Source organism: Myxocyprinus asiaticus, chromosome 29 (assembly GCF_019703515.2).
Source record: "Myxocyprinus asiaticus isolate MX2 ecotype Aquarium Trade chromosome 29, UBuf_Myxa_2, whole genome shotgun sequence".
NCBI lineage: Eukaryota > Metazoa > Chordata > Actinopteri > Cypriniformes > Catostomidae > Myxocyprinus > Myxocyprinus asiaticus.
The window spans coordinates 35,954,846-35,978,170 of record NC_059372.1 but is presented as its reverse complement, the minus strand read 5'-3'; the positions used below and the strand labels follow the sequence as shown (position 1 = coordinate 35,978,170).

The 23,325-nt window shown below is 39.7% G+C and overlaps 1 protein-coding gene across 1 annotated transcript in view; it reads left to right on the top strand.

Moving 5' to 3' along the window:
* Positions 1-3,351: 3,351 nt before the first annotated feature.
* Positions 3,352-23,325, top strand: part of eef1a2 (eukaryotic translation elongation factor 1 alpha 2) — a 37,603-nt gene continuing 17,629 nt past the window's right edge. The window contains exons 1-3 of the mRNA XM_051661818.1: positions 3,352-3,439; positions 10,031-10,186; positions 11,946-12,141. Of these exons, the coding sequence (XP_051517778.1) occupies positions 11,998-12,141 (144 nt within the window). The 5' untranslated portion in view covers positions 3,352-3,439; positions 10,031-10,186; positions 11,946-11,997. The remainder of the gene's footprint in view (positions 3,440-10,030; positions 10,187-11,945; positions 12,142-23,325) is intronic.

The window sequence follows — 23,325 nt, the reverse complement described above, 5'->3', positions numbered from 1 at the left end:
TGCATAATAACAATGGATTAACCTTCATTGCCTGTTCAAAGCATTTCAACTAGGTGCACTAAATAAATAAATGAAGCATCTTAAATCGCATACATAGTTTTTATAAAAGAGCAATACAATAATCTTTTGATGCAAAATGTATTAATCATTTCAATGCGTGTAGCACACTGACAATGATTTACTCTTCTGTGAACTCTTGACAATAGTCAGGGTAAGCCACAACACATTACACACAGAAATATAAATAAATATATAAATATACAGCTATATATAAACACACAACCATCAAAAAAAAAAAAAAAAAAAAAAATGAAACCAGCTGTTTCCTGTATTACAGATGTTAAAATACTGATTTATTGTTGACTTCATATTTGTTATGTATTTATATAGATTATATTAAGGAAAAACTTTATCCAATGACCGGTTGTCCAATAACAATAATTATTTTTGTGAATGAAGCAGTATTGGGACCTTTGCATGAAAGCTGCAAATTGTCATATTAGGGCATATTCACGTGTGTTAAGAAAAGTTTAAAAAAGTATGATCGAGATTTAAGTTGCAGACTGTATATCCATATACCAAATTGTGGAATTTTTACTTTTTTTCTTTTCTTTTTTTTTTCTTTTTTTATCTTATTTGTTTTATATCTGAAAAGGGTGTGTGACATAAAGCCACCAAACTTAACACACTTTGCCTTACAAGTTCAAGTGCAAACTTAACATAGAACTGTGCAGAATCAGATTGTAATGTTTAATTTGTGTGTTCATGTATTTCATGTCTTTTATTTTGAAAAACAATTTTCATGTCATGTGTCCCTAGTCATGTGATGTCCTGTTTTCCTTCCATGTTCATGTGTCTTGTTTTCATTGGTTCATTGTTTGATTATCTTGTTTAGAGTTCTGTGTGTTCATTGGTTATGTTCTCCCATGTCCATGTATTTAAGCCCTCATATTTTCCATTGTCCTTTGTCAAGTATTATGTGTGTTTGGTAACGTGTCATGTCATGTCATGTCATGTCATGTCATGTTATGTCAAGTTCATGTCAAGTCAAGATTATAGTCAAGTTCATTTTTATGTTTATGTTTCACGTTTATTAATAAATTTGCACTTGGGTTCTTCATTACATCGTCATTGTCTTCATCACTGACAGCACCAGCAGCATCGTTCCAGAAATACTTGACCACAAATGAACCCAGCAATCCAGCTCCTCTGCCTACGTCAGGGCAATCATCCCCTGGAGCATTATGCAGAGGACTTCTGCCATCTGGCCTGCCGGGTTGACTTTAATGATGTTGCCCTCAAAGACTGTTTCCGTTTTGGATTGAGTGAGCCAATCTCCACTTTGATGCCTGGTGGTCACAGTTCCCTCAGCCTCGCTCAATATATCGACCTTGCCCTGCATATCACTGATTCTATGTTCACTGTAGGGGAGGCGGATGCCAAGCCAGAGGTCCACGACATGGCCGCCGAGTTGGAGGTCCACGACATGGCTGCCGACGCAAAGGACCACGACATGGCTGCCGAGCCTGAGTTCCACGTCATTGTCACTGAGCTAGTGCCATCTTTTGCCCCAGATCCTCAGCCTGCTCCATGCCATGTCACAGCAACGCCTCAGCCTGCTCCATGCCATGTCACAGCAACGCCTCAGCCTGCTCCGTGCCATGTCACAGCAACGCCTCAGCCTGCTCCATGCCATGTCACAGCAACTCCTGAGCCTGCTCCATGCCACGTCACAGCAACTCCTGAGCCTGCTCCATGCCACGTCACAGCCACGCCTGAGCCTGCTCCATGCCATGTCACAGCCACATCTGAGCAATTGGACCTGGAGATGGTTCCCGCCCTTGTACCCACACTTAGTTCTCCTGAGCAGGCAAGGGGAACTTTCAATCCTCCGACCCCGCCTGGACCCTCCGAGCCCTGGAATCCACCTTGGCCTGTCAGTCCCTCGACATTGCCTCAGCTCTGCGTTCCCCCGGCTCCACTGCGGTCCTTCAGCCTGTCGGCTTTGCTGGGGACCCGCATCCCTCTGGCTCCTTCTTGGTCTGTTGGTCACCTGGCTCCACCTTGGCTCTCCAATCCTCTGGCTGCGCCTTGTCCTTCCGATCCTTCAGCTCCACCGTGGACCTCCTTCCCTACAGCTCCGCTTTGGTCCTCAGTCCCACCTGCTCTGCCTCAGTCTTCCAATCCCCCAGCTCCGCCTTGCTCCTCTGAGCCTCCAGTGCCGCCTTGGTCCTCCCTGCCATCGGCTCCACCCTGGCCCTTCGACTCTTTGGCTACTCTCTGGGCACCAAGTTCCATGGTGTCACCCTTCAAGTCTCTCATGGCTCCGCTTTCCATGACTCCACCCCTCAAGTCTCTCACAACCCCACCTTCCACAGCTCCACCCCTTGAGCCTCTCAGGGCCCCATCTTCCACTGACTCTGTTCTGGTCCCATGCCCCATGCCCTGTCTTGTCAGGCCACGCCCCACGCATCAAGACCCTCCCCCCAGCTCACTACAAAACTTTGGAACTATGTCATGTTATGTGTTTGTTTGGAGCCGCACCTAGTGGGGGGGATATGTAATATTTAATGTGTGTGTTCATGTATTTCATGTCTTTTATTTTGAAAAGTTTAGTTCCTGTTTCATGTCATGTGTCCCTAGTCATGTGATGTCCTGTTTTCCCTCAGTGTTCATTGTTTGATTATCTTGTTTAGAGTTTTATTTGTTTATTGGTTATGTTCTCCTATGTCCATGTATTTAAGCCCTCATGTTTTCCATTGTCCTTTGTCAAGTATTATGTGTGTTTGGTAATGTGTCATGCTATGTCAAGTTTATGTCAAGTCAAGATTATAGTCAAGTTCATGTTTATGTTTATGTTTCACATTTATAGTTACAGTTTTTGGTTTTCATGTTTATTTATAAATTTGCACTTGGGTTTTCATTTCATCATCATCATCTTCATCATTGTCAGCACCAGCAGCATTTGTTACACAGATAACCAGTGTTAGTTTAATTGCATATGAGCATATCTATGAAATATGGCCTTCTATCTGGTATATGACTTAATGAATTTACTTATCAGCAGAGGTATCTATAAAAGCAATGCTGAAATCTAAAATGACAAAAGAGGTTTAATACAATGCTATTTTTATTTTGTGTTTACAAGTACTCTTTGTTACATGTGTAAATCATTTGTATCACGTACGTATTAATTGTATAATTAACTGCCTCCTGAAATCTTGATAAGAATTAAATAAACAAAAAGAATAACAATTTTCAATGTCTTATTAGCTTCCCCCTTTTTTTGTTTTGTCATAAAGGTTAAATAACGATCTCACGCTGTAGCCTGTTGTGGCTCTGGCAGGTTGAAAAGAACGTGCCACCCTCTCATCAAATGGGAGCTGAGCCCAGCGGATGTGACGTCGGCGCTGACACACAAAGCTTTACCAAATCAGGAGTGAGTAGAGCACCCTCACCAATAAGGCATTTGAGGAGAACTGCAGATATCAGATATTATATAATAAACACTAAACAACGCATACCCATATGGGTGTTTGTTCAACTTTTGAACTCTGTTTAAGCAAATTTTTGTTAACTGGGACTGGGAAAATAAAGTAATTACCATAGAAGTGATTTTAACCATAACTGACTAGACTCACCAACAATATCGTTCCCATATGTTTCAGAAATTCCCTTTAATCATCGATCACAGTGGGCTAGACTAAAGAATATAGTTCTGATGTGTGGCAAAAAGTTGTTGAGCTTCACAAAATGGGAAGTGGCTATAAGAAAATAGCCAAAGCTTTGAAAATGCCCATTTCCACCATCAGGGCAATAATGAACAAGTTCCAGTCAACTGGAGATCTTAAAGGAAAAGTTCACCCAAAAATGCCACCCTCAGGCCATCCAAGATGTGTATGACCTTCTTTCTTTATCAGAACAGGATATAAGATTTTTAGGAAAGAATTCCAGGTTTTTAGCTTCATCCAATGCAAATGAATGGACACCAGTTTTTGACAGTCCAAAAAGCACACTTATTCAGCATCAAAGTAATCCACATGACTTCTGCCGATCAAGTAATGTCTTCTGAAGTGAATCAATACGTTTGTGTGAAAAATTAATTGCTAATTAAGATATTGAGGAGGAAGTTGGAGCCGGTATGTGACTGGATTTATCTGTTGTGCAATGGGGAAGGGACCATTATAATGGGGACTTAGCTTTTTGCATGGAAGGCGGAGTCGGATGTCTCTGGTGGAGAGCCATACTTTTTGTCCGGCTTGGTATTGTGGAGTGTCAGAGCATTGGATGGCTCTTTGAAGATAGACGTGAGTGCTGTTCCAAACCCTTTCACTCTCATGGAACCAATGGTCCACAGCGGGGACATCAGAGGGCTCACCAGGGGAATAAGGGAGGTTGGAATCCCAGGACACACTGGAATAGAGTTAAACCTGGAGGCAAATCAGTGACGAAGTCCACACCTAGGTGGGACCATGGGTGCTGGGGAACCGGAAGCGGAAGGAGTTTGCCGGCTGGGAGGCGACGAGGAACATTCACCATAGTGCAGTCGGGACAGATGTGAACAAAGCATTGTATGTCTTGAGGCATGTGAAGCCACCAGTACCGGTTCCAAAGGAGTGAGAGGGTTTGAGCAGTTCCCGGATGGCCGATCCCAGAGAGGAGTGAAGAGAGTCCAGGAGCTGGTTACGCAGGATCGCTGGCACGAAAGTACACCTTGGTGGGCATTCGGTGGAAACACGATCGGTGGTTGTGGCTTGGGCTATTTGTTTATCCAAGTTGCACTGGATGGGACTGATGATCACGGAAGGAGAGAGGATTGGTTCAGGGTTGACAATGGAAGATTCTGAAGCAAAGAGCCAGGAGAGTGCATCCGCCTTTGTATTTTTGGATCCAGGCCGGTATGTGACAGTGAAGGAGAATCTGGTAAAGAATAAAACCCACTGGGCCTGGCGAGGGTTCAACTGCTTGGCATCATGGAGATATTCTAAGTTTCAGTGGTCAGTGATGACTTGGAACGTATGTCAGGCACCCTTGAGCCAGTAATGCCACTCATCTAGCGCCAGCTTAATTGTCAATAACTCTCGGATGCCGACATCGTACTTTTGTTCGGTGGCTGACAACTACCTTGAGAAGAAGGCACAAGGGTGTAGTTTGGTGGGAGTACCCTGCCGTTGAGACAACATGACGCTGGCACCGGTGGTGGAGGCATCGACTTCAACGATGAAGGGAAGTTTGGGATTTGGATGCTGGAGAATGGGTGCAGTCGTAAATGCCTCTTTTAGCTGTTGGAAGGCTTTGGCGGCATCTTGTGACCAAAGAAGGGTTTTGGGCTGGTTTTTGAAGAGGGAAGTTAAGGGAGCGACGATGGAGCAGAAATTCCGGATGCAACGGCAGTAGAAGTTTGAGAATCCTAGGAAGCGCTACAGCTCTTTCAAGGTGGTGGGTTGTGGCCAGGATTAGACAGGTTGAATCTTCCCAGGATCCATCTGCACACCCTTTGGGACCGATGATATATCCCAAGAATTGAACTGGAACTTGATGGAATGAGTATTTCTCCGCCTTGAGGAATAGTTGGTGCTAGCAGAGATGTTGAAGGACCAATTTCACATGGTAGGAGTGGTCTGCTAGATTGGAAGATATATATGAATATCTTCGATGTAGATAATGACAAATCGGTGGAGGTACTCACGAAAGATCTCATTCATGAAACCTTGGAAGACCAAAGGGGCATTGGCCAGCCCATACATCATCACCTGATATTCATAGTGGCCTGTAGGGGTGATGAAGGCAGTCTTCCACTCGTCCCCCTCTCGGATGTGAATGAGATTATATGCATTCCTTAGATCAAGCTTCGTGAAAATGGTCGCACCTCTCAGGGTCTCTAGAGCAGCAGACACCAAGGGGAGAGGATATCGTATTTTATTGTGGCATCATTGAGTGAGCGGTAGTCAATATAGGGCCTCAATCCACCATCTTTCTTAGCCACAAAGAAGAAACTGGAAGCTGCGGGGGAAGTGGATGGACGAATGTTACCCTGTTGGAGTGCTTCGTCGATATACTCCTCCATGGCCTTTTGTTCAGGTAAGGACAGTGGATATACCCTTCCACGGGGTAGTGGTGCACCGGCAGCAAGTCGATGGCACAGTCCCAGGCACGGTGAGGAGGTAGCTGAGAGGCTCATTGGGGACTGAAATCATTGCTGAAGTGGCCATACTCAGGAGGTATGGAACTGGGGTGGTTCGTGGTAGGACTCTCGATGGAGGTGGTGTGGACAGACAGAGCGACTGATGAGGGAGAAGGGCGTGGAGTAGCTTGACGATCCAGAGGGAGAGAAAGACAGCCATGAAAACATCGATTTCCCTATGCTTGGATCTCACCGGAAGTCCAACACAGGACAAGGGAGTGCTGAACCAGCCAGGGTCTGCCAAGGACAATATGGGAGATGGAGCCATCGAGGATGAGAAGTGGAAGGCATTCAGTATGAAGGGCACCAGTTTGTAGTGTGAGGGGTTCAGTACGATGGGTGATGTGTCCTTTACCCAAAGGTTTCCCCACTATGGACAGGATGGGTAGGGGTGTGGGACACAGAATTTCGTGAGACGCAGTTCTCTGCAGAGTGTTCGGGAAATGAAATTTCCAGCTGAACTGGAGTCAACAAGGGCCTCTACCATGACAGAAGTGTCTGCAGAGGAAATCGGTACGTTAGTACTTAATGGTGAGTGAATCACAGGGGTGCACTGAATAGAACTCACCATCATATGAGGGGGGTGGATCGGGCACTTGGACACCAGATGATCAGAGGCTCCACAATATAGGCAGATATGTGGCTCCATACGACTCTGACACTCTGCCGGAGAAAGATGGGAGGAGCCGAGCTGCATAGGTTCCTCTGAGGGTTCAGAGGAGTGGAGATTAGTGAACGGGGAGTATGAGACTCTTTGCGAGGTGACATGGGTTCACTAAAGCACATCTGCATGTGGTTGGAAACCCAGATGGAGAGCTGAATTAAGCGTTTGAGCCCCATCGTATTGTCGTACCCAGCAAGCTGCATTCTCAGAGCGGGGTTGAGACCCTGTTGATACAATATATAAAGCGCAGCTTCTTTCCATCCGCTGGCAGCAGCGAGGGTGCAGAAGATGAGAACGTAATCCGTAATGGTTCGTTTACCCTGTCGGAGTTGATGTAACTGTTCGGCCGTGTGGGAATCACCGACAGGACAAGCAAAGATTTCCCATAAGTGTGCCATAAAGGAATCAATGGATTGGGTTACCGGCCTTTCAGTTCCTAGATGGTTGTGGCCCACTGTAATGCTCGCCCAGTCAAAAGGGAAATGATGAAGGCTACCTTCGAGTGTTCGGTGAGGAACCGGTGCGGTTGCATTTCGATGGCCAGCGAGCAGTGTAGCAAAAAGCCGCAACATTTCTCAGCCGATCTGGAATAATTAGTGGGAGTTGCAATGGGACCATATGAATGATCGTCGGGTGAGGATGGTGATATTGGAATAATGGAGGGATTCCCTGAGGGATCACTGGAGGAACAAGCTTCAGACTGCTCACCTTGGGCATGGCTTGTGGAGGCTGTGGGTGAAGCTGTGAGTGATCGGCGCATCTGCTGAACCACGGCTTGTCTGTGGTTCGCTGGATTTCTGATCCTGCTGGACAGGGGTGGACTGGCCATATGGAGAACCGGGACTTTTCCCGGTGGGTCAGCCATGAAACTCAAAATATAAACAAAACAGAATATAAATTCAAAATTGCGAGTTTATATTTCGTAACAACACAGTCGCAGTTGTGAGAAATAAATTGACAATTGTGAGATATAATTTCACAATTATTTAAAAAAAGCCAATTGCAAGATTTATATTCACAACTGCAAGATATAAATTCACTGTTGCGAGATATAAAGTCTTAAGTGCAAGAAATAAAGTCGCAATTGCATGACAAAGTTGAAATTGCCTCTTAAGTCACAATTGTGAGATATAATGATGCAACTGTGTAATAAAAAGTCAGATTTTTTTAATTTATTTTGTGGCGGATCAAGGCACCATACTATTTTCTGTTTAGAAGTTAAGCAATTAGCAAAAAAAAGTGCACCTTATAGAGTTATAGAGTTTATTATTAATGCTGAACACAGAGGTGCAAAAACTATATATGAATGTATGCAATGCATATGGGCGCCATACGAAGGCCTACATCAACAGCATACATCAACTTCCAGAGGTTTGCTACATTTATTGAGACTGTCAAGTTTGATGTGTTCTGCTTAATTTGACAAAATCCTTACTAAAAGTTTAATATACACTGGTGGCCAAAAGTTTGGAATAATGTACAGATTTTGCTGTTACGGAAGGAAATTGGTACTTTAATTCACCAAAGTGGCATTCAACTGATCACAAAGTATAGTCAGGACATTACTGATGTAAAAAACAGCATCATCACTATTTGAAAAAAGTCATTTTTGATTAAATCTAGACAGACCCCATTTCCAGCAGCCATCACTCTAACACCTTATACTTAAATAATCATGCTAAATTGCTAATTTGGTACTAGAAAATCACTTGCCATTATATCAAACACAGTTGAAAGCTATCTGGTTTGTTAAATGAAGCTTAACATTGTCTTTGTGTTTGTTTTTGAGTTGCCACAGTATGCAATAGGCTGGTATGCCTTAAGATCAATATTAGGTCAAAAATGGCAAAAACTTTCTCTAGAAACTTGTCAGTCAATCATTGTTTTGAGGAATGAAGGCGATACGATGCTTGAAATTGCCAAAAAAACTGAAGATTTCATACAAAGGTGTACACTACAGTCTTTAAAGACAAAAGAACAACTGACTCTAACAAGGACAGAAAGAGATGTGGAAGACCAGATGTACAACTAAAGAGGATAAGTACATCAGAGTCTCTAGTTTGAGAAATAGACACCTCACATGTCCTCAGCTGACAGCTTCATTGAATCCTACCCGCTCAACACCAGTTTCATGTACAACAGTAAAGAGAAGACTCAGGGGTGCAGGCCTTATGGGAAGAACTGCAAAGAAAAAGCCACTTTTGAAACAGAAAGACAAAAAGAAAAGGTTAGAGTGGGCAAAGAAACACAGACATTGGACAACAGGTAATTTGAGTGTTATGGATCTTAACCCCATTGAGCTTTTGTTTGATCGGCTAGACCGGCTGTAAGTTGCGTGAGAAGTGCCCGACAAGACTGCCACATCTTTGGCAAGTGCTACAGGAAGTGAGGGGTGAAATGTCACCGGAGTATCTGGACAATCTGCAAAGCTGTCATTGCTGCATGTGGAGGATTTTTTGATGAGAATTCTCTGAAGTAGTTTAAGTTCTGAATTTTTTTTTAAAATTGTAATAGTAATTTTTCATGTTATTAATGTCCTGACTATACATTGTGATCAGTTGAATGCCACTACCAATTTCTTTCCATAAGAGCAAAATGTTTACATTATTCCAAACTTTTAGCTGCCAGTGTATGAAAAAAAGATGAATGGGCAAAATATAATTTACTGATGAATAAAATTTACTGTAAAAATCCAGAAAGGTCTGTTATTGGCCTTATTTACAGTAGCGCCATCTTTGATTTTTGACAGGAATTGGCTGTGAGGGATAGATTTACACTCAAAGATGATGCTTCTGTAAATGAGGTTTCTATTGAGAAATCCAGTCTGAAACCAATCAGGCCCATTTGATGGCTGTAAATAAACAGATTTTCTAATTACATCTTAACTCATCACATAAAATTATTTTAAATTGTTTAGTTGTAGAAAAACAACATATAACTAAACATTATTAATTGATAATAATAATAAAATATTATGTCTTGGCGTGTCAAATTTCAAACCCTGGAGACACCAGCACATTCATTCTTTCAGATGACGCAATCAGATTTTTATGCAGGGAGAGATGATTCAAGATATGAATGAGTCACTGCACACTGCTTGATTGCTCCATGTCTATCCTTCATCTCTCCTACTTTTCCTCTCAGCTCATTTCTGCTGTTCTGTTGTAAATGTCTCACTGCAGTCCCTCACCACCAGCCTCCCCCTTTGAGTGCCGCACTGCTGTATCAAAGTAGAGTGAGTTCATTACACACACAGTCTTGGACTGTGCCACCACCTTTGCAGGAGCACAGAGTGTCTGTTTGCTGAGGGGAGAGCAGAGTGTGCCTGTCAACTGCAGGTAAGAGGCCACAAACATCCTCCTATTTAATTATAGATTTTAACCATACTCATAATTAAAGGCATCTTACAAGAAGGCATACTTTATTGTTTAGATTGCTAGGCATAACTGTCAACATGCAATTATTATTGAGAATATAATATACCACATATCTCTAGTTTTTCAAAAGCTATAAATTACATTAAATGGGTGGCTTGACTGATTAAACAAATTAACTGTTTAATTTTCTTTTCTTTTTTTTTTTTTCTTTTTTTACTTTTTTTTGGAGTACAAATATCTAAACATCCTTAAAACAAGATACGGTACATACACAGTTGGCTAAGTTTTTTTTACAGAATATTTTTATTTTTGTGTTGTTTTCTAGTAAAAATATACACATTCTTTAAAAAATATAAATTTAGTTGAAAAACAAAATTACTTTTATTTATTTATTTATTTTTTTTGGTCTAGTTTTCAGAGAAATCTAACAAAATTTAGTGGAGTTTATGCTTAAAAAAAAACTATTTGCCAATGGGTTAAGAAAAAAGACCCCTTTGGCATTTTTTCTTATTTTCAGCATAAACCCCACTAAATTGTGTTAGATTTCTCTAAAAACAAAATTAATGTGTAATGTAATTCTGTTTTCAATACATTTTTTCTTGTTTTAACTATGTTTAGGTTTGCTTTTTGTTTGTTTTGTTTTGTTTTCGTTTTTTACCAAAAAATAAGACAAATTATGTTTTGCAGTGTACTTGAGAAGCAATTGGGATATGGAATATTAAATCTTGTTTTCTGAGAATTCTAACAAAAAATCTGAGAGCTTTATGCTCAAAGAACTAGAAAAAACTATTTGCCAATGGGGTAAGAAAAATAAACTTAATTCAAGATATACTGTATTCTCTGAAAGCGAGTCTTAAAGGGATAGTTCACCCAAAAATGAAAATCCTCTCATTAGTTACTCACTTTCATGCAATCCCAGATGTGTATGACTTTCTTTCTTCTGCAGAACACAAACAAATATTTTAAGAAAAATATTTCAGCTTGCTTTGTAGGTCCTCAATGCAAGTGAATGGTGGCCAGAACTTTGAAGCTCTAAAAATCACATAAAGGCAGCATAAAATAATCCATATGACTCCAGTGTTTAATTTACAGGTATGTCTTCAGAAGTGATGCAATCACTTTGGGTGAGAAACGAATCAATATTTCAATCCTTTTTTTTACTATAAATCTCAATTTTCACTTTCTGACCTAAGTAAAAAAGTAAAAAAAAAGACTTAAATATTGATCTGTTTCTCACCCACACCTATCATATTGCTTCAGAAAACATATATTAAACCACTGGAGTTGTATGGATTACTTTTTGCCTTTATGTGATTTTTGGAACTTGGTCCGTTTTTGGAACAGTCTGGTCAGCGTTCACTTGCATTAAATGAACGTACAGAGCTGAGATATTTTTCTAAAAATCTTCATTTGCGTTCTGCAGAAGAGAGAAAGTCATACTTATCTGGGATGGCATGAAGGTGAGTAAATGATTGGAGAAATTTCATTTTTGGGTGAACTATCATTTTAATATCTTATGCAATTTTGCTTTAATCTTGCTGATGATGTTTCAAGAGATCAAATAGCTTAAGTTATGTTGTATCATTCTGCAAAGCTTGTTCAGTGAATCTCATCTTGTGCTTTCTGTTTTAAAGAATAGCTTGCCCTGATATCTACATATTTTTATGACAGTCAAACCTTACAGTGAATGTTTTGTTCTGCCTAATAATACTTGATCTAGAGCACGAGAACACTCCAGGCATTCCCATCTTCCCTTCCAGCCCTGTTTGATCATGGGGAAAGCGAAGGTTCACATCAACATTGTGGTCATCGGCCATGTTGATTCTGGGAAGTCCACCACCACTGGCCATCTCATTTATAAGTGTGGAGGAATTGACAAAAGAACCATTGAGAAATTTGAAAAAGAAGCTGCAGAGGTAAGTGAAGTGGATCTCAAGAACTTCATGTTTACTCAAAACTGTTTTTGCTTAATTTTCTACTTTAAGAGGGCTGGAGTCAAAATACTCTTGCATTTTGACTGTATGATGACTTAATATTTGGAGTTTGTAGCATGAACTTTTCTTTGGATGCATGGCAATTGAAAAAGTGATTGATAAAAAATTGACCAAAGAAAATCTGAGAGTAGATTTACACTACCTCATCGGCATAGCCAGTTCCCTAATGCGTTGTGAGAGTTGTAGACTGAGTTGAATAATGGGCAACTCCAGCCCACTTACTGTGTAAGTTAATTATGTAAGAGTCTGATTGTACATCACTCTGTGCCTTTCTCTGCGGTTTTGCACTGGAGAGCGGAGTGAGAATTGCTATGTAATTATATTGAGACATTTGCTCTTTGGGAGGCGCCATTTGAGATGAAAGAAAAGATAAATGGATTTCTCAAGGTTGCTCTTTTGAACAGTCTCAGCCTTAGATGGCCCACCCACTGACTGTCCACAGTTTGTTTTCACTAATAGACAGAATGATGCATTGTAAACACAAAAATGGTAAGGATTGGCTAAAATAGGCAGATCTGAAGAAGATATTGAAGAAGATGTGCTGTCCTAATTTAGAGGCACTCTTCATCAAATGTAAACCTTTCTACTGCGGGAGTTTTCCTAATTTAATCTGGTGAGTGTTTATATCCCGCCACAAGCATGTGTGAATGCAGCGTTGCAACAGTTGGCTGATCACATCACAGACACTGAGAAACAACACCCGGATTCTCTTATTATTATTCTGGGAAATTTTATTAAAGCTAACCTCACCCGTGAACTGCCAAAATACAAACAACTCATTACATGCCCCACCAGAGAAAGAAATATATTGGACCACTGCTTCACCACTGTAAAGGATGCATATCACTCTGTCCCACATGCAGCTTTAGGACTCTCTGATCACTGTCTGGTTCATCTTCTCCCAACCTACAAGCAGAAAATAAAATCAGCTAAGCCTGTAGTAAAGTAAAGAGACAGTAAAAAGATGGACCAATGAAGCAGAGCTGGAACTACAAGCCTGCTTTGACTGCACTGATTGGAGTGTTTTTGAGGCTGCAGCCACAGACCTGGATGAACTCACAGATACTGTTGACATCATATATCAGTTTCTGTGAGGATATGTGCATTCCTACTAGGACATTTTTATCATTCAATAATGATAAACCATGGTTTACAGGAAAACTCAGACAGCTTCATCATGCCAAAGAGGATGCTTACAGAAGTCGGGTTAAAACATTGTACAGCCTGGCCAGGAACACATTTACTAAAGAAATCAGAATGGCTAAAAGAAGCTACTCTGAAAAGCTGAGAAAAAAAAAAAAAAGTTTTCAGCCAACGATCCTGCATCTGTGTGGAAAGGCCTAAAAAGCATCACCAAGTACAAGACACCTCCCCTCACTCTGTAGAGAGTCAACTAATGGCTGATGAACTGAATGTGTTTTACTGCAGGTTTGAAAAGCCCAGTCTCACACCCCTCCCCCGCTTTGATCTTCACTTCACACACACACACACACACACACACACCCAACACCTCCTGGAACCCCCCTCCTCCCCCTCCTGCTACTCAATCTGCACTTATGATCTGTGAGAAGGATGTGTGCTGGGTCTTTCGGAAACAAAAGACTAGGAAAGCTTCAGGCCCAGATGGTGTTTCACCTGCCTATCTGAAAGTCTGCACTGACCAACTGGCCCCCATCTTCACACAGGTCTTCAATAGATTACTGGAGCAGTGTGAAATTCCCTGCTGCTTGAAATGCTCCACCATCATTCCGGTCCCCCCAAAAAACAAAACAAAAAATCACAGGACTTAATGACTACAGACCTGTCTCTTTCATGTCTGTGGTCATGAAGTCATTTGAGAGACTGGCTTTGGCCTACCTGAAGGACATCACTGGACCCCTGCTGGACCCCCTTCAGTTTGCTTACCGAGCAAACAGGTCTGTGGATGATGCTGTTAATATGGGACTGCATTATATTCTGCAACACCTCGACAGACCTGGGACTTATGCAAGGATTCTATTTGTGGACTTCAGTTCATCCTTTTAATACCACCATGTCCGATCTTCTCTCCAAACTTACCCAGCTCTCCATGCCCACCCCAATCTGTCGATGGATTATCCGTTTTCTGACTGATAGGCAGCAGCTAGTGAGACTGGGGAAACTCACATCCGGGACCCTCACTATTAGCACTGGTGCTCCTCAGGGATGTGTTCTCTCTCCACTGCTCTTCTCCCTGTACACGAATGACTGCACTACAAAAGACCCCACTGTCAAGCTCCTGATGTTTGCAGATGACACCACGGCCAGTGCCCTCATCCGCGACAGTGACAAGTCTGCATACAGATGGGAGGTTGATCAACTGGCTGTCTGATACAGTCACAACAACCTTGAACTGAACATGCTCAAAAGAGTGGAGATGATAGTGGACTTCAGGAGAAATCACCCCGCACTCTCCCCTCCCCCTCACCATCCTGAACAGCACTGTGGCAGCAGTGGAGTATTTCAGGTTCCTGGGATCTACCATCTCTCAGGACCTGAAGTGGGACACCCACATAGACTCCATTGTGAAGAAGGCTCAGCAGAGATTGTGCTTCCTTCACCAGCTGAGGAAGTTCAACCTGCCACAGGAGCTGCTAACACAGTTTTACTCAGCCATCACTGAGTCTGTCCTTTGTACATCTATAACTGTCTGGTTTGGTTCAGCCACCAAATCAGACAGAAGGAAAGTCAGGACTGCTTAGAGGATTATTGATGCCCCCATGCTCACCCTCCAAGGCCTGTATGTCTCCAGAGTGAGGAAACGTGCAGGTAGAATCACTCTGGACCCCACACACCCTGCCCACTCCCTCTTTGAACTGTTGCCCTCTGGCCAGCGCTTCAGAGCACTGAGCGCCAGGACATCCAGCACAAGAACAGTTTTTACCCTCAGGCCATTTTCCTCATGAACAATTAAACTGCCTCAAAAAAACAAAACAACAACAACAACAAAAACCTTGTATACGTAAGAACACTTGGCAATAATGCTAATTCTGATTCTGATTTGATTGAGTGTTTTTTGTGCAACTTCTTGGTGCACAGGTTTTTATAAGTCTACTGTCAAACAAAGATTTGTTTACAAGTTACCACGTTGGTACAATAACACTTCAGAGGAAGAGCCAGTCACAGGTTTTGCCAAAGTATGCCAGGTCCATGTCATAACATTTTTAAAAGATTTGAGGCAGTTAGTAGCAAGTAAATGAGACATCCTCAAGCACATCATATTTTTAAAGTAATTTATTTGGTGTTGGCTGTACGTCCTTTCACAAAGACTAATGCACCATTATTTGAATGAGGTGCTGCTTTGTTGCATGCCTGTCCATTATTGTGGTATCCAGTAATCATTTTTTTTTACTTGACCTAAAGCATCATTTAAAAAAAAAAAAAAACTTTGGTTTGTCATTTCAAAGCAGTAGTGGTGCCAGGATTGACATTTTTCGTGGGTCAGAAAAAGGTGTGGGTGGGCCAAAATTCTGTTTGAAAAATACGTTTCAATTGCGAAAATATGCATTATGTGATTTGACCTGTTTCATGTGACTTCACTGTGACCGCGCCACCATATTTGTGACCATAACCTTCAGTGTGCTGCGCTTGGGATGTGGCAAATATTTGTGAAATCTTTGTTTCTATTTATAAAAACTTGACAGAGTGATACTGCTGTTTACTTAGCAGAGACAAAATGTTATTTTTCTTTTAATAAAGTTATATCTTTCAAGTAATATGACTTAATTTGACACAGAATGGAACTGAATAAGATCTCGCTACTCATGCCAGCATGCTATGAAAAAATAGCATACCTTTAGTCATTGTTTTGTTTGCATGTGTAATTAGTTCTTAAGTACTATTATTATTAGGTGCCAAGCACCGAAGGTGCGTAGCCCCTATTGTATCCGTTAGTATTATTAGGGGCCAAGCACCGAAGGTGCTATGGCACCCATTGTATCCATTAGTATTATTATTATTCAGGCTGGGAGTCAATCGCAGCCCTATGAACTGTACATAGGAAAATTATGAAATGTGGCACAATGATAGAGGTGGTCATGAATAGCCCCCATACCAAATTTTGGGTCTCTAGGACATACTCCATAGCGCCACCACCATGTAAAAAATTAACTTTTCTTTAGTGCACATCTTGTGAACCATTAGTCCTAGAAATAAAATTTTGCATCTGATTACACTCCTCCTCATGATTCCAATGAACCCCATACATTAAAACTCCACCCATTACAGTGGCCACCATCTTGAATTCTGTCATTTATCATTTTGTTCGTTACTCTTCCTTGAAATTCCATCTGATTTGCCCAAACAATGGCTCAAAAAGCTGCACAGATTAAATAATACCGAATTTAGATTTTTACCTCAGTTGAAAAGTTACATTAACACAATGTTAACAAGGTCAAAGTAAAAATTGATGTATTGATGCTGCTATATATCGGCAACAGTTTGTCATATCAAAACAAATCTTGGTATGCTTCATCAGGACCATTACCTGAGGGTACATGCAAAGTTTGGAGACAATGCCACCTATGGGTCAAACGATGTGTAAAAAGTGCTATATTGCCCATAACTTTTGAAATGAATGTCCTAAAATCATGTCTATGGATTTTGTGGGTCATGAGGATTTCAGTGATACCAAATTTGATCATATCAACCATACTGTTCCTCAGCCAAAGTGACTTTTATTAAAAAGTGACATATCTTTTAAAAGCACTGGCAGATTTAGAATAAATTTGGTATGCATCATTGACATTATGTCCTGAAGGTAACTGAGCAGTTTGGAGACAGCCCCACCTATAGTTCAAAAGATAACCTACACTTGTGTGCTGACTAAACTCTGGATGACTCTTTGCTATTGTTTAGCCATGGCAACCAAGTGGCTCAGTGTGTTAAACACTTGACAATAGTTCCAAAGGTTATGGGTTCCATTCTTTCCTCTGCAAGTCATGCAGTATGTAGTTCTGGTGATTTTGTATTGTGCTTACCTGGTTGCTGGTGTTTTCCACAATCAAATTCTGATTTTGATCTCTGTTGAAAAGTTATATGAATATGAAGTTGATCATGGTGACTGTTGTGTTTGGCAAATTATTTAATTATTCATTGATATGTCCCTTTGGTTGCTGTTAATGTTGTAGCTCTGTGGTGCAGTGGATAGAGCATTGACTTATGGAACAGAATGGCATATATATACATACAAGGGCAACACCTATAGTTCAAAAGATAATCCACACTTGTTTGCTGACTCTAACCTTGCAACGTCTCTTTGCCATCAGCCTGACATGTCAACTGAGTGGCTCAGTGTGTTAAAGCACTGATTTATAGTTTCAGTAAAAATTCACTTTTCTTTTGCACGTATCTTTTGAACCATTTATCCTAGAAACACCACTCTTTTTTGTCTGATTACTTTCCTCCTGATGATTCAAACTGAACACTTACATTAAAACTCTGCCCATTACAGTGGCCGCCATCTTGCATTATGACATTTAGAGTTTAAACTGTTCACATCCTTCAAACTTTGTCCAATTTGTCCAAACAGTGGCTCAAAATAATCTCCAGACAGAGCCACATAGAACTGACCAGAAATCATTTTAATTTGTGTTACCATTCAGAAATTATTCCAATGTGAAGTTAACAAGGTCAATGTAAAAACTGATTGGAGGCTGTATCTCGGCCATGATCCAGGGTAACATGCAAAGTTTGGTGACAGCACATCCTATGGGTCAAGAAATGTCAAAATTGGCTATTTTTGCCTGTAACTTTTGAACAGTTTGTCCTAAAATTATGAGTTTGGTGTCTTTGGATCCCTTAGGTCATGATGATTTCAACTATATAATTTTCTAACATCAGCCATATAAACTCTTCGCCATTTTAATTTTATGAAAAAGTAATGTATATTTAAACACTTTGTCTGATTTGAATGAAAATTGAAAAGGGTTGACATCATATCCTGAGGGTAAAAGAGCAGTTTGGAGACAGCGCCACATAGTGGTCAAAATGCTTAGTCGATTTAAACAAAACTTTTAATGTATTATTGCTTTCTAAGTCTTCTGAAATTTGCAGAGAAAATGTCTTAATGTATTTATTATTTTGTATTATTTAAAACCTGCTGCTCCCAGCTTAGAGTGTCTCTTTGGCACTTTTGAACTGTGACAACTGAATGGCTCAGTGATTAATGCATTGGAATTCAGGTCAAAATGTTGTGAGTTTGAGTCTAGGAAAGAGCAGTTTTAAAATCTGTAATTCTGTTGATCTCTGAGTCTTCATATTATGCTTACTACAGTGCATACTGTACTTTATTGCGTAATTCCTGCTTCAATTAAAAAACAAGTATTCTGTCAAAATTTCCAACTTCAGCCATATAACCTCTCCGCCATTTTGAATTTTATGAAAAAATAAAGTATACTTAAAATGCTTTGTCCAATTTAAAGGAAAATTGGAAAGGGTCTTCAACATCATGTCTTGAGGGTACCTAAGTAGTTTGCAGACAGTGCCACATAGTGGTCAAATTCTTAGTCAATTTAAACCAAACATTTAATGCATTATTGCTTCCTTATTCTAAGTCTTCTGAAATTGGCAGAGATACATTTTTAAATGTATTTATTATATTTTATTTTTAAAACCTGCTGCTTTCAGCTTGGAATATATCTTCAAGCTGTGTCAACTAAATGGCCCAGTGGTTAATATAGTGGAACACAAGTCAAAAAGTTGTGAGTTTGAGTCCAGGAAAGAGCAATTTTTCAAATTAGTACTTCTGTTGATCTCCAAGTCTTCACATTGTGCTTACTACAATTCAGACTGTACTTTTTTGTGTAATAACCTGTAACAATACATAGAATTTGCCAAAAAAATAATTCAAATAAAGAAGTTACACTCTCTGGGTGATGACTAATCATCAAGGTGAATCATACTTCACGCAAGTACGCAAACACAGACGAGAGCGCTTGGCCAATGCATGGCCAACTCGTGGTCCCGTTGTACTTACATTATGTGCACTCTTGCATTGCTCTGGTGGATACAAACCTCAGACCACAAGGGGGCAATAGATTTTTTAGGTGTGACCACGAAACCAGATTTGTAGATGAGTCCATAGTTGAGGAGTGGGGAGAGACACAGAGAAAAACAAGTTCATTTGAATGGACTGGGGACAAAATTCGTATCAGTTTTAGAAAAGATCTCAAATTGCTGCCCGAGTCCGCCATGACAGTTGTTGATTGAAAGACGAAAATCCGCTGTAGTGCCCCTTGCGGCAACGCTGAGAATGCAGCTCGTACTTGCTTTGGGTTATGAATTGAGCGCTGACACATTTCACAATGCAACGACGAATGGTATCGAGCTTACATAGCAAGGTGCGTCTGCGTTCACGTACTTGCGTAGATTATGTTTGGGCCTTCAGTGAAGACACCTGGTGCAAACACACAGAGTCTACTGAAGGAAAGAGGTGAGGTACAACAAGATAAAAAAAAAAAAGAGATCAAACCAGCAAACACTGCAACAATTGACTCTTACTGTCTTACTGTCACACAGTCTTAGATGTACATCCACTGCAAATAAAATATGCTCTTGAAAAACAAATTATATGTCTCAATATCTCACAGGAGAATGCTTGAAAATACACAAAATACAACATTGGCATGTTCTATTATCAGTGTTGGGGAATAACGAAATACATGTAACAGGAATACTTATATAAAATACAAAATATAAGTAACTGTATTCCACTACAGTTACAATTTAAATCATTGGTAATTAGAATACAGTTACTTTCAAAAAGTATTTTGATTACTGAAGAGATTACTTTGCATTTTATTGTCATTTGTTTCATTCAATATTTAGTCCTTTCAAATGGAAAAATGTATACATATAAATTGTGTGATCCAAAGTGCATTTGAACAGCGGTGAAACACTTTCTTATGATGTGTTACATTCATATGAGCAGACAGAGAAGTAAGTTTGGAGCAGGAGAAATAAAAATAAACCTTGTGTAAATTGTCAGCTTTATGCTAAGCTAAAATGCTATTTCTAGCCATTTTACATGCACAAGTTACCAGGCACCATAACGCTTTTCCCCGGAGATAAATGGTTTAGTCCGACAAATCACGTAGCCAAACAGCGAACGTCTGTATTCCACACATTTAATGGCAGATACACAGGCTGCACGCTCTTCTTATACATGAGAAAATTAACAAACCATTAGTGTCACAAAACATAAAAGTATAATAAAGGTCAGGGAGAGCTGATCGATCATCATCCTCCTGCACCTGCACACAGACTGAGTAGTAACTAATCACACAGCACACGCATATGCAAATGAAATGGTCAGCGTCTTAAAGGTACCCTGCATACTAATAGAATGCACATTGTCTTAATTGTTACAGAACGATCATATTTTTTATCAAGAAAATTCATTTTGAATCATAATTTCTTTTTTCTATTAAGACCTATAATATTAGGGCAAAAAATCATATTCTTGATAATTATTTTTGCATTGTTTTCCTGTAAAAATATCTAAAAATCCTTAAAACAAGATCATTTTGATTTATCTTGTTTTAGAAACAACACTGCATAAGATATTTAGGTTTTTCAGAGAATTTGTTTTTAACGTGTATTTTGTCTTAGGGTACGTTTACACAACAACGATGTACAAAAAACGGAAAAGATTTTCCTTTACGTTTTTGAAAAGTTTCGCGTACAGACGACAACGTTGTCAAAACGATCCCCGTTCACATGGATCCGCGAAAACGACTAAAAACGCTGTATTATGCATGCCAGGCCAGTAGTTGGCGATGTCACTTTGTAAAGAAACACTACATGCCTGCGCACATAAGCATTCTTCTACAGAATACAAACAATGAAGATGGCGATCTCTGGTCGTAGAAGTGATGCAGTAAACCTACACTTTGCTGAAGAAGCGTCAATAAACTCAAAACCTTGAGCAGCACAAACACAGTCCTGTAGTCCGCCATTGTAGTTTTGAATATCTCGCACGTTGTTTTGAAGTACTCACGTGCATGCCTATAGTCTGAACTCTCAAGATTATTCAATAAACTCTGCTTATTTTTACCATCACTTCGTCTCCTGCCATGACGTCATCGTTTTCACAAATTCATTTTTGTATGTTTACACGGAGACGATAACGGCATCGTTTTCAAACGCCGTTGTCGTGTAAACGAACAGCCAAAACGCATAAAAAGTTTTCCGTTTTTAGTCAAAAACGTTGTCGTGTAAACGGCCCCTTACTGTACTGGCAGAGTTTTTATAGTCAAAACAAGTGAAAAAATCTACCAGTGCTGAAGAAGTAATCCAAAGTATTTAGAATATGTTACTGACCTTGAGTAATCTAACAGAATACGTTACAAATTACATTTTACAGCATGTATTCTGTAATCTGTAGTGGATAACCCTCCCAACCCTGACTATTATTATGTTACTTTGTTTTTTTATACATGTGCAAAAGATTGGAAGTTAATAGAGCTTTAGCTCCATTTAATGTTGCTGATTTTGTATTACATGTTTTGTTTATTTAGTGTTCTCTTTGGTTAGGTACTTGAATCTTCTTTAATGATTATGGTTTCTTTTAGATGGTGCAATAATGATTCAACAAAACATTTTCAGCTGCACAGTGATAACAGAGAAAACAGTTAGCAGAAAGCAGGTTATACACATTGTGAGAAGTGATTGTGCATAGAATCATTGATCATGGCAATATATGCAGTTCATATGGAAGCTTAGCTATTGCAATAATTTTTTGACAAGTTGAGCAGATACTGCCACAAAAGGATGCATCAACATTTTATAAGAAATACTTTTACATACACACAGACTCACCCCCCTGAAGGGAGCCCATGGAATGGCAAAGAAAACTGTTTTTCCTCCATGACCGCTGCATTAACTATTCCCATTGTTGCGTTCATACTTGTGTGCACATGTGTGACTGCAGTTACTTTTGAGACGATATTACTCTGAAAATACTCCCACTAAATTACAGACAGCATTATCAGAACTACAGTCTTGATATATTTGCGTGTTGTTGCCAATTGATATATATTATTCATAATAACCAACATTAAAAGACTTTAACCAGAATCAAAACTAGCTCATGGGAACACAATTCTCACCCATGGTAACTAAATAAAATAAAATAACCCTTTGTCATAAAATAAAACAACATTATTAAGATTAAACGGAACTTGAAACATAACTATAACCCGCAAATACTTTTAAATGTTAATTAATAACACCCCCAAATAGTCCCCAAAACCTCCGCAGACCTACCTAATTAATTATGCAAACACAACAACCAATAGCAAGTCCCCAAGCAAAAACCACAACAGACGTTAAATATTATTTCTATGTGGTATAGTTTCATTTTCTTGACAGAATTTATAACCTGTGTTGTTTGTCACTGATTTGCAAGGAAACAATTAACTAAATAATTCCAATGTCACAGTGACAAAAAAAAAAAAAAAAAAAAAATACATTTGAATTCAGTTGCATGGCTTCTAAGAATAATAAGATAATCAACTATAAATATTATAATTAGTTTAATAATATTTAAAATGTATTTTGGACCCTATTATTTTTCAGTTAGCAAGTTATTATTTGATAAAACCACCTGAGAGCAGAAAAGCCTCAGGATAGACTAAACAACCTGGCACCCCTACCATTACAGAGATTTCATGATGACATTGCCACTGCAAGAACTTATAAATTATAAATGTATAAATATTTTTTGGGATTAATTTTATTTTATTTTTTTTACTAATTTATTGGTTGATTCAAATAATGTTTGTGTTTTAATTTAATTTAATTACTTATAAATAATATTGCATGGTTAAATATCCACATAAAACCATTTGTATATAACCCTCATCACAAACCTATATTATTAAGGGGGTCCTAAAATTGTTCTGTGCCTGGCGTCCAACATTTGGTACACCCATGGTCACTAAATTATACTTCCACTGTAATTCTGGATTTCATTTGATAATTTTACTTTTACAAAATCTCAATAAGATATACCAGAAATCATCCCAGTGGACACTTTCCATCTCACTGTTGTGAGCCACTTACTGTGTAGTCTGATGGCTTGTTGTA